This window comes from Cloeon dipterum, chromosome 2 (genome assembly GCF_949628265.1).
Source record: "Cloeon dipterum chromosome 2, ieCloDipt1.1, whole genome shotgun sequence".
NCBI lineage: Eukaryota > Metazoa > Arthropoda > Insecta > Ephemeroptera > Baetidae > Cloeon > Cloeon dipterum.
Window position 1 is genome coordinate 34,880,581 of NC_088787.1, and position 12,341 is coordinate 34,892,921.

The 12,341-nt window shown below is 37.3% G+C and overlaps 2 protein-coding genes and 1 long non-coding RNA gene across 3 annotated transcripts in view; 2 read left to right on the forward strand and 1 right to left on the reverse strand.

Annotated features, from left to right (window-relative positions):
- wry (weary) overlaps positions 1-12,341 on the reverse strand; it is a 372,986-nt gene that overhangs the window by 145,001 nt on the left and 215,644 nt on the right. The gene's annotated exons all lie outside the window — the stretch shown is intronic.
- On the forward strand, positions 5,696-6,639 carry LOC135935199 (uncharacterized). The gene is made up of 3 exons (XR_010574183.1): positions 5,696-6,051; positions 6,112-6,310; positions 6,416-6,639. It is a non-coding gene; the product is annotated as an uncharacterized LOC135935199 (long non-coding RNA).
- On the forward strand, positions 6,997-8,509 carry LOC135935205 (uncharacterized). Its single transcript, XM_065477351.1, has 6 exons — positions 6,997-7,117; positions 7,186-7,236; positions 7,755-7,889; positions 7,951-8,031; positions 8,116-8,295; positions 8,344-8,509. The coding sequence occupies exons 1-6, from the start codon at positions 7,056-7,058 to the stop codon at positions 8,432-8,434; spliced, it is 600 nt and encodes a 199-aa protein (XP_065333423.1). The 5' UTR covers positions 6,997-7,055; the 3' UTR covers positions 8,435-8,509.

Below are 12,341 nucleotides of genomic sequence, written 5' to 3' on the forward strand. Positions count from 1 at the left end.
CAAACCAAAGACGTTTTCAAAACCGATCATTGGAGAGCATCCAGTTGCAGGAATTGCATGCCCATTATATAAGTTTGTCAGTACATCATGCTACAAGCTTTCCACAACGAGGCCAAATAACTGTGTTCTTCTCAAATGTAATAAAGTTGTTTTTGTAAAGCAAATTGGCCACACGGCCTCTAACAGGCACTCACTCTCTTGCGCTGGGTACGCAATGACAAATTTGACTGACTTGTATAGTTACCCACTCAAATCAAGCAAATTGTCAATTTTTAGAGGAGAAACTTTTTCTCGAAATCTGATTTGTTTTCAAATGAGTGATATCAAAGCCAAGTGTATGGCTATTGAACTGAAGAAGGGGACATATGCAGTTTTTCCTCTGTATCACACATTGAATTATAAATAAAAGATTGATAATTGCATTTCCTAAATTTTTATAATTTTAATTTCCACCTATAAATATCGAAACAATTTATACAAAATATTGACACAATATATATGTTAAATAATATCTCTTGAAGTATATTATCAAAGCGCACTATCTAATTTTCTACTATATCAAATAACATGCACAAAGCGCATTAAATCATGAGCTTGACCTCTTTATACAGGGTGTACAAGAAATGAACGACCACTGATCCCGGGGCTCTATTTTGAGAACCCGGAGTCCGATCGGAAAAATTCCAACGGCGGCATAAACTTTGGCTGTGGAGGAAGAGACCAATAATTGGTGTCTACCCTCCCAGGTCGATTGTTGCGCCGGTACAATGCAAAATGCTCAGGCGAAAAAGGTGTCTTATGGAAAACTCAGGTTAAATTTTTCCGAGACACGAACCTTCGTTTTTCTATCGTGCAAACAGGTTTTCTAGGGTAAAATTTCCCGGGGATTCCGAATCCAGCGTTATTTTTTCGATTTGCAATGTTAAATTTTTCAGGAAAGCGAAATTTTGAATTTCAGGTCACCAAAAATTACGGCTTTCCCAAATTTTCTCACAAAATGTGAAGCACAACATCGATTCTGGCTGAAATTTTCCGGCGAAGCCATTGTTGATGTGAAACAATCGAAAAAATTATGATTTTTCATGAAAATCGGTGAAAATGTCTAGCTCCGGCAACACGTGTCGGGAAGCTCAGCTCGAAAGGAGAGTTAGGGGACAAATCTTGTCGAATAAAGTCGCAATTCGGTATGCTGCTAGAAAATGGCAAGTTGGTCCGGAAAAATTTTAGTTTTTGAAAATCAGACCAAAATTGTCCACTTTCATAAGGGGTCCGTGTTTGGCCTTGCAGCTCAACACCTATGGGTCTGAGAGTAAAAATAAGCACAGATTCTGAAAGCTGATAAAATTTGCAATCTTCTTTGTATGGAGCAAAAATTTCTTTCGCCTTCGACTTTCCCGGAACATTCCTTTGAAAATTCACTAAACTTCTTTGGAAAAGGAAAAATATCGAGAAAAAATTTTCAAGATAGCCAAAACCTAGCTGGGGTCTTTATTAACTTCTCGTAAAAAAATAAAAACATTCGTGCAAGCCGTTTTCATGCTGCGCGTGATTTCCCAAGTGTCCAACTTGAAAAAACCGAAAAAATCGAAAGTGTCCAAAAATGGTTAAATTGCACATTTTCGGACTCCACACGAAGTGCTGATTCCAAAAATGTTTGGTTTTTGAAAATCCGAGCATTATTCGAAAAGTTATGGAACTTTGAAACATTAAAGAAATTTTTGAAAATCTCAACATTTTAAAAATGGTGTAACTTTTTGAAAAATTATCCGATTTTAAAAAACCAAACATTTTTGGAATCAGCATTTCACGACGAGTCCGAAAATGTGCAATTTGACTATTTTTGGAAACTTTCGATTTTTCTCGGTTTTTCAAGTTGGACACTTGGGAAATCGCGCGCAGCACGAAAACGGCTTGCACGAAAGGTTTTATTTTTTCATGAGAAGTTAATGAAGACTTTAGCTAAAGTTTCGCTATCTTGAATTTTTTTTCTCGATATTTTTCCTTTTCCCAAGAAGTCAAGTGATTTTTTAATGGAATTTTCCGGAAAATTCGAAGGCGGAGGAAAATTTTGTTCCGCATGAAGAAGATTGCAAATTTTATCAGCTTTCAGAATCTGTGCTTATTTTTGCTCTCAGACCCATAGGTGTTGAGCTGCAATGCAAAACACAGACCCCTTGTGAAAATGGACAATTTTGGTCTGATTTTCAAAAACCAAAATTTTTCCTGCTCAGCACTTTATTTTGTTACCTCAAACCGAATTTCACGTTTTTGTGTCGAGATTTATGACATTTGACCGCCTAAACGAAATGCGATCGTCGGTTGGTAACGAAAAGTCGGGTTTTGGTTGATTTTTCTAAACAATCTAAAAAACTCCGAACAATTTCAAGTTTTCAACCTCAAATTTGGTCTTTGCGGAAAATTTCACCCTGAAAACATGTGCGACACGACACTTTTTGTCGACTTTGACGTCGACCGTCATCCCCTGTCAGCCACGCAACCCTATACCCTCAAAAAACACCCCTTTTGCGCGACGATTTTAATCTCTGGACTCTGTAATTGATCTTCCACAGGTCGCGCAACCTTATGACTGTTTCTACGCGGTTTTTCTGGCATCATCAATTACTTTTTCCAATTTCGGCGGCGGCGCGGTGCGGATTGCGCGGTGTGGCGGTGCGCGGGGCGGAGGCGCTCTTTTTGGCGGAGCGCGGGACGACGGCGCCGCTCGTTATAGCGGAGTGTTAATTTGCGAAGCGCAGTCGGCATCGAACGATTTTGCAGAACGCGTTGTGGCGGTGCAGGTTTTGGTTGCAAAAGGCACGATTTTGTGTTACAAAATCGAGCTTTTTTGTGTTACAAAATCGAGCTTTTTTGTGTTACAAAATCGAGCGCCGCAAATGTTCGCACAAAAAAGAGCGGCGCCAAAGTCCTGCGCTTCGCTATAACGAGCGGCGCCGCCATCCCGCGCTCCACCAAAAAGAGCGCCTCCGCCCCGCGCACCGCCACACCGCGCAATCCGCACCGCGCCGCCGCCGAAATTGGAAAAAGTAATTGATGATGCCAGAAAAACCGCGTAGAAACAGTCATAAGGTTGCGCGACCTGTGGAAGATCAATTACAGAGTCCAGAGATTAAAATCGTCGCGCAATATAGGGGTGTTTTTTTTAGGGTATAGGGTTGCGTGGCTGACAGGGGATGACGGTCGACGTCAAAGTCGACAAAAAGTGTCGTGTCGCACATGTTTTCAGGGTGAAATTTTCCGCAAAGACCAAATTTGAGGTTGAAAACTTGAAATTGTTCGGAGTTTTTTAGATTGTTAAGAAAATTCGACCAAAACCCGACTTTTCGTTACCAACCGAGGAACGCATTTCGTATAGGCGGTCAAATGTCATAAATCTCGACATAAAAACGTGAAATTCGGTTTGAGGGCACAAAATAAAGTGCTGAGCAGAAAAAATTTTGGTTTTTGAAAATCAGACCAAAAATGTCCATTTTCATAAGGGGTCTGTGTTTTGCATTGCAGCTCAACACCTATGCGTCTGAGAGCAAAAATAAGCGCAGATTCTGAAAGCTGATAAAATTTGCAATCTTCTTCATGAGGGAAAAAAATTTCCTCCGCCTTCGAATTTTCCGGAAAATTCCATTAAAAAATCACTTGACTTCTTGGGAAAAGGAAAAATATCGAGAAAAATTTTTCAAGATAGCCAAAACTTGGCTGGGGTCTTTATTAACTTTTCGTGAAAAAATAAAAACATTCGTGCAAGCCGTTTTCTTGTAGCACGCGTTTTCCCAAGTGTCCAACTTGAAAAATTAAAAAAAAATGAAATTTTCCAAAAATGGCCAAATTACACATTTTTGGACTCGTCATGAAATGCTGATTCCAAAAATGTTTGGTTTTTTAGAATCCGATAATTTTTCAAAAAGTTACACCATTTTTAAAAAGTTGAAATTTTCAAAAATTTCTTAAATGTTTCAAAGTTCCATAACTTTTCTAATAATGCTCGGATTTTCAAAAACCAAACATTTTTGGAATCAGCACTTCGTGTGGAGTCCAAAAATGTGCAATTTAACCATTTTTGGACACTTTCGATTTTTTCGGTTTTTTCAAGTTGGACACTTGGGAAATCACGCGCAGCATGAAAACGGCTTGCACGAATGTTTTTATTTTTTTACGAGAAGTTAATAAAGACCCCAGCTAGGTTTTGGCTATCTTGAAAATTTTTTCTCGATATTTTTCCTTTTCCCAAGAAGTTTAGTGAATTTTCAAAGGAATGTTCCGGGAAAGTCGAAGGCGAAAGAAATTTTTGCTCCATACAAAGAAGATTGCAAATTTTATCAGCTTTCAGAATCTGTGCTTATTTTTACTCTCAGACCCATAGGTGTTGAGCTGCAAGGCCAAACACGGACCCCTTATGAAAGTGGACAATTTTGGTCTGATTTTCAAAAACTAAAATTTTTCCGGACCAACTTGCCATTTTCTAGCAGCATACCGAATTGCGACTTTATTCGACAAGATTTGTCCCCTAACTCTCCTTTCGAGCTGAGCTTCCCGACACGTGTTGCCGAAGCTAGACATTTTCACCGATTTTCATGAAAAATCATAATTTTTTCGATTGTTTCACATCAACAATGGCTTCGCCGGAAAATTTCAGCCAGAATCGATGTTGTGCTTCACATTTTGTGAGAAAATTTGGGAAAGCCGTAATTTTTGGTGACCTGAAATTCAAAATTTCGCTTTCCTGAAAAATTTAACATTGCAAATCGAAAAAATAACGCTGGATTCGGAATCCCCGGGAAATTTTACCCTAGAAAACCTGTTTGCACGATAGAAAAACGAAGGTTCGTGTCTCGGAAAAATTTAACCTGAGTTTTCCATAAGACACCTTTTTCGCCTGAGCATTTTGCATTGTACCGGCGCAACAATCGACCTGGGAGGGTAGACACCAATTATTGGTCTCTTCCTCCACAGCCAAAGTTTATGCCGCCGTTGGAATTTTTCCGATCGGACTCCGGGTTCTCAAAATAGAGCCCCGGGATCAGTGGTCGTTCATTTCTTGTACACCCTGTATAATAAAGCCTGCTCCATTTGTAACTAATATGGTCCTAATTTCTGTTCCAGATTCTGTGAAACTGCAACACACTTGCTGCAATGATGACACCCACGGATAAATCAACTGTACGTACCAATGTTTTATAAACGATATAATTTAAATTTACTCATCATCTGCTTGTGACATTACAAAATACGAACTGCTTATCTGCGTTTCAATGCAATTTTTTCCATTGCAGCTGTTCACCGTCATCTACTTTGCTAAATCAGACTACGCGTCGTTTGTAGTCCCTGACTCACTGATTACAATCACCAAGGGAAAGCGAGCTCAGTGTCCATGGCCCCAACTAGAGAGAGCGGAAGACTGCTTTAAAGCTCTAAAAGCAAACTCCTCCCAACCCCCTGACGACTGGATAATTTATCCGGGAGTAGTTATTGAACAAAACAGTAAGTGTATTTTGATATTTTTAATATATGAGGTGCTAAGATTGATAATGATATCTTTTATGACTAAATAATCTAAAATTGCTAATCTATAGTATGTTTATATGATCTTGCTGTTTATAATCTTGCGAATATATTTATGGCTGCTTTCACAGCGCATAATGTTGTGGATTAAAATGTATACTTATTCAATTTTTAGAAACTGAGGCCAGTGCGAAAAGACTGAAGACTAGAGTTAACAAACTTATCAAAGGTCAGAAACTGTCCCTCGAAGGATTTGAGGCCCTCTTGACAGAAATGCAGTTAGTCACAACAACAGACACTGAAAGAGGAAAAGGGCAACGTAAAAAGAGACCCACCCTGAAGATGTCAGAATCTCAGGCTGAAAAGTCGCCGATGAAAGAAAAAACAATTCGAAACCAGGTAGAACGTCAATCTGACGGAGAAGATGAGGAAAGCCGCATTGAGGGTCTTCCTCTTGCACCAGAATCGGCAGATGAGGATGGTGATGATATCAAAACAACATGTGTAAAACCTGATGACAAGCTAACCATGAAACTGGTAATTAACTTGCCTTTTATTTAAGAGTGAAAATTTAATAGTTAAAAATTTTCCATTTAGAATTCCTCTCACACCAACGTGCCCACAATAAATCCAATTCCAGAAATTTTCAAACACGTCATTCATCTTGATGAGAATGAAGGAACTTCATCTGGCAAGTTTGCAGTTTCACCATTGAAACCAAATTCTTGCTATAATTATGGACAACCCTCAAATAGTGGTGGATTTCCACATGACAAATTTCCATTGACTACTGAAGGTATGCCTATGTTAATATTTTTTATGTTACTTTTTTCTCCTTTTATCATTCATGGATATTATTATCTTTGAATTATAATAAATTTCTGCACTTCTTTTTCTATAGCATTCCAAAAGTTTGTTATGATGCAGTTTATCAAACTGTTTGAAATGATGGAGCAACTAATGAACAAGAACAGGAACACGTACAGACAGCCTATGGGTAGAGACATGGTTGTCTTGAGTGATGATGATATTGGTGCAACCAGCAGTGATCCATCTTTTAAACTCAATAGCTTTGCCCAATATGAAGCATTCACTGCCAAGCTTCATGATGGTGATTTCTTTAGATCAAAGGTAAATATTTTAAGGAGTGTGTGTATGTGTGGCGTTAAGTTGGAATTATTGCTCTATTCATCCATACGTTTGTATTTTAGAGGGAATGTCTCATTGACATGCTCTTGAGCACGGGCGTCAGAGGTACTACTCCTGAAGAAAAACTGAAGTTTTTCATCAATCAGACCCTAATGCCTAACCTTTTCTCGGCAAAAGTTGTGTCTGTGTTAAACATGAAGGGTGGTGGCGGCACCAAAACACCTTTTGAAGGTTCCAAACTTGAAGATCTGCTTTTAGGTTCAAAAATTAATATTAGTTGTAGCTATCACTAATTTTGTTTTAATATATATCATGCAGAGGTGCTCCGTAGCAAGAGAATTAAATTGGCTCTAAGAGCGGATGGTCAGGAATTGAAAATCTTGACTTCCAAAATGGCTATTCGAGAAAGAATTGCTTGGTATCTAACGAAATATGGAGCTAAATATATTGCAACGTAAGTTCTATTCATTGCAAGCATTCGAAACCTCGTATAATTAACTCAAACATCCTTTGCTATCTTAGGAGGAAGAATTCGGTCATGAGAGAGAGCTCCGAATTTGATGGCCTGTCTTCGTAAGTAGAAAATTTCTATCTGCACGCTAACTGCGATGTAAATTAATCGTTACTTGATACAAAAAAACGTTTCAACCAATATATTAAAGCTATTTATTAATTTAGAATTGCCTCTATTTAGTAAACACGTGACGCTCAAATTTCTTTAAATATTTTCCTCTTTACACAATAGTATAATTATTTTCCTGACGGCTTTGGTACTCATTTTTGTTTTTATATTTTACATCTGAATGTTAAAAACTAAAAGCTACAAGTGCGCGCTCCTGAGCGCGCCACTTTTCGGCACTCAAACGTGGGGCGCTTTTCTAGAAGCTTTTAAAGATAATAATTCATCCAAGAGCTGTTCGTCAGCGATGCGCGTTCGTTTTGCATTGTTAGCTCCAATAATATGGCTGCTGATGGTACAGCATTGTTGCAACAATCTGACAAATTCAACTGAGTGTACTCTGTCAGCCACCATGTCTGTGCGAAACAACAACTGCGCAGAACTTTATTTAATACTGTGTTTATTATTGCAGCAAAGAAATTCTTGCGAGAATGGTGGAGAAAATTAAGGCTGAAGACGAGTCTCCGAAGAAAAAGTGTATAACCAAACGTGTTGCTGAAGACGTCAAGGCGGGAAGAGGGCCAGAGAAGAAGAAGAAGAGCAAAATGTATTATGATGATATCTACTCAAAGTATCAACCACTTTAACTAATTTAATTAAAATGATAGGGAGAGAGCTGATGTTAGGATGCAGATCTCAAAGTCACCTGCTTTGGACACAAAATCAATGGCTGGAGCATCCAAGAAAATGTAAAAAAATTATTTATAAAGACGTCAATCATAAACAAGAATCTTGAAGCTTATAAGGTGGTAAATTAAACACGTATTTTCTAGATCCTCTTGTGAGGAATCTGCTGATAGCGACGAAGACCGCTCAATATCAACTCCAGTTAAAAAAGTGAAACCCAAGAGGAAAAAGACATCAGCACGCGACTCTGACGAAAATTCTCTGTCGCCAGCTGATGCTGAGAGCGATGGATCTTCCTGCTCGACCAAGTCGAAGAGTGGAAGACCGTAATAATGGATGTTTTATATGAGAACGACAATTAATTTTGTTTACAGGAAGCAAACCAAGATGAAACATCTGGATGGAAACCTTAAGAAGGAGTTTGCAAGACTCCTGTGTTCGTCGAGCAGTGATGATGAAAGCTAGGAAAGTTGTCTAGATTACAAATTTTCCTTCTCTGAGAGTAACAGTGATGCGCGGATTATTTAGTTTTCATGTAGTTTAAACCCAAAAATTAAAAGGTATAAAATTACTTACATTTAATCTTTTGACTTGTAATTTTTACACATTTTTGAGTGATGTGCCTCTATTTTTTATTGCTGTAGTTTACTGGAATTAGTAAACAAAACTAAAGGCTTATTAACACATGAAAGTTTTAATTCTTAATTATTGATGAAAATTGCCTAACGATACAAAATAGCCTTTGCTAAGTGAGAAAAGCAATCATTTGTGACAGTATAATGCACAAAACAGTTACAAACAAGAAAAATTTCATGATACGAAAAAGTTTATATAGTTGCTGTCATTAATGAATCTTAATTTTTGTGGCATATACGTTGGATGTGTATCAGTCGTGTAATTTTTTTCATATTTCCCACCAAAAGTACGTCAGTTGGACGTCCCTGTGATGTCATTTTGTTGATCATTGGGATTACACACGACTTAAAATGTTTATAATTTAACTCAAAATGAAATGTCATAAATATTTACAAAAGGTCAGATGCCTTGGAATTTATTTGAGCCACATTAGAAAGTGTGGCTCGAAGACAAGTGACGTCATATTGACGTCACTTGAGGTTGGAGCTAAGGAATATGGATTGAAAAACTGTCAATTTGGAAAATGCTATATTTAAATAATTTATATTCCCTGCAAGAAAAAAATATGTCACTTTGACATCATGTTGATGTCATATTGATATCACCAGGGTGACGTCAAATTGACGTCACTAAATGTCCGTCACAATGGGATCATATTGATATCATTATGATATCACGACCAAAAAATTTTTCCCAGAAAATTATTTTTATTGCATTTTTACAACTTGAGGTTGAAAATGCTATTAAAATAATTAAAAGAGAATTTTCTGGGGAAAAATTTTTTGGTCAAGATGTCACCTCAAGTGACGTCAATATGACGTCATATTGACGTCACCTCAAGTGACGTCAATATGACGTCATATTGACGTCACTCCAGGTTGGAGCTCGGAATACGGATCCAAAAACTGTCAGTTTTGAAAATGCTATTAAAATAATAGCATTTGGGGAAAATTTTTTGGTCGTGATATCATAATGATATCAATATGATCCAATTGTGACGGACATTAAGTGACGTCAATATGACGTCACCCGGGTGATATCATGTGACGTCAATATGACGTCACAGTGATATTTTTTTTCTTGCAGGGTATATTCATAAATCACGTTTATATTTTAAATGTACAAAATTCTAACACTTAATAAAATGAAAGGTAAATACTGATTTTATATTTGCCACCAGTATTCGTAGTATTTTTATTGATATGATTCATTTCATTAATTGGATTTAAATTGATTAGCAAAAAGACACGTAAAATTTCGTGTAAATTACAAGCTCAATATTCCATAGCAAAAAACTGAAATACTCGAAATACTCATGCCCATATCAAGAGGTGAGCGATCTAAGTTAGTACGTCACATCTTAGACAATTTATAACTTCCAACCCGGCAAAAATAAGGTTTGACGAACACCAAGGAAAATTTCTTGCGCCTCTCGCCTCTGCATTCTAAATACCTAACATATTTTTAAAGGAATTTATAGAATTTGTCTCTTTAACGTCACTCACCATCATATATATAAATTCAGAAAATTCAAACGAATATTCTCATTATTCCATCCGCTCTCCTGGAACATGGCACGTACAAAGAGGATGGATGATGAGTGGACGGAAGTAACGCCAGACAACCTGGAAATATGCAACGATTTCCCTGCGCAGACAAATGATGGCATTATTCATCTGGACGTCTTGATAGCAAGAACGCCTGACTCGTGGGGTCAAAAGGTGCCAGGGTACGTGAGGAGGGACTCGAAGACAGGACACTTTGTCGACATTGCAGAAGTCGGCGTGTTCAGTCCTCCCGAATACGAACTACTCAACCCCAGCCCGCATTTCCACTGGCATTTGAAGAATTACGGTGTTGGTCTTCCTTCAAACGCCTTTGTGGCTTCAACAGGATACCCTAGTGGAAACTTCTACATTGGAATTGTGCATGAGAAAGGATCTTGGTTGCCTGGAGTGGTAAAATAGTTTTAAATATATGTTTTGAAATTTTGGACTGACAACGCTCTATAAATCAACAGGTTAACGACGAAGTTTTGTTCGTTGCCGTGGATGGCGAATTTAAAGAATACAAAGCGTTCCAGCTTCTTTGTAAACGAATCTAAGTATGGAATATAATTACTACTCTAGCCCAAAATTAACATTGGTTTTGAAGCATTTTTTTGATGTATTTATCCAAATCTATGATTTCATGTAATTAGTGCTATATGTGTATATAAAATCACAAATAAAAAAAATCTAGTGAAATTTTGCAGTATAATTCTGTCTTTTTATGACCTTCTGTTCTTTTTTGCGAATCAAAATATTTTCGACATTGAGAGGGAATAATTAATTAAACTTTAAGGGTTAATTTATTGTAGTCAGGCTCTGAAATATAGATATTTAAAGAATAGCAAGAAGGATTTTTTCATTTCAAAGCTGGATATCATTTTTAAATTTATGCTTCGACCAAAATATATTAAGAAAAGTAGTTAATTTGCCTTCGAAAGCGTTAAAATTGATTAATATTTCCCTGGTATTCAAGAACCTATCTGCATTTTTGTGACACATATACACGAATCATTTAATTGAATTTTTGCTTTAAGAATTCAATGAATTCGATCCGAAAAGGTATTTATACAATTTGAGCAATTCGTCAGCGCACCTCTTGAGTGAGGATTCGTCATTATTGTCAAGGCATTGGTCGCGAAGGATCAGTTTCATCTCCAACCTCCAAATCCCACAACCAGAAAAATTAAGATGCCTATGTGGATTTTAATCGATAGTGAAGAAACCTTAAAGAGTTACCAACAGAATTTCAAGCTGCTCAATCCGATCCTCTACCCTGCTTCATACTTTTGGTACAGACATTTTATCGCTGGGCATTATGACTCAGCGAATCAAAGAGGCCTCTTCGCCTATAAAACAGACAGTGGTGAAGATCTTCGTGCAACAATTTATGACTACAATTTCTATTGTCTTTGGGACCAAGAAAACGTGTTGGAGTGGAAAAAATACCAAAAAGGTGATTTGACGAATGGTCGCGCCTTTCCTGCAGCTACGGACAGAAGTGGAATACCAGTATATTTTGGCCGAGTCAGACTGCTGAACAGCAATCCGATCGGACAGGTAAGATTTTTTTTATTAAATCTACATTGAATAAAATTAATTAATTAACATAATTTTGTGTCTTAGGTGTGTGAAGATGGCTTTTGTTATGTACCTACACCTCAAAACAGCGTCATCCGGGTTCCAGATTTTGAAATCCTTATGTTTAAAGATATCCAGCAATAGATTTAAATCGGATCGGTCGACCATCAGTCTGCGCATGAATATTGGCCAACCAGAGCGAGAAAAAAGGCAGGCGCGCGTCAGCGATGAAATGCGATCTATGTCTTTGTTTTTAACGAAATATATAATTGTGAAAGAAAATGAATTTTATTATTTCAAAAAGAAGCCAACTATAAAGCACTGACAAAAAGCAACCAGAACATTTCACAGTTTTTAAATTATTAATATATCTAAACAATATATAAACATCTTGAATATAATTTATTAAAATACTACTATAAATTTCTTAATTATTTTGATTTTTTTCATATTCTGGGAAGTATTGGCCACTTCCGCGTCTCTTGGAACCTTTCTTGGGCATCTTCCCCTCGAAAAAACCTAATTTTTGGCCAGAAAACCGAGAGCGTGGGTAGCTTACCTGTCGCTAGCTCCGCAGCGCTCTCTCTCCAAACAGAATGAATATTATA

Coding starts and splice junctions, on each gene's coding strand:
- LOC135935205 (XM_065477351.1), top strand. CDS start 7,056: ATGGCTATTCGAGAAAGAATTGCTTGGTATCTAACGAAATATGGAGCT. Junction 7,118..7,185: donor GGAGCTAAATATATTGCAAC/GTAAGTTCTATT, acceptor TTGCTATCTTAG/GAGGAAGAATTCGGTCATGA. Junction 7,237..7,754: donor GAATTTGATGGCCTGTCTTC/GTAAGTAGAAAA, acceptor TTATTATTGCAG/CAAAGAAATTCTTGCGAGAA.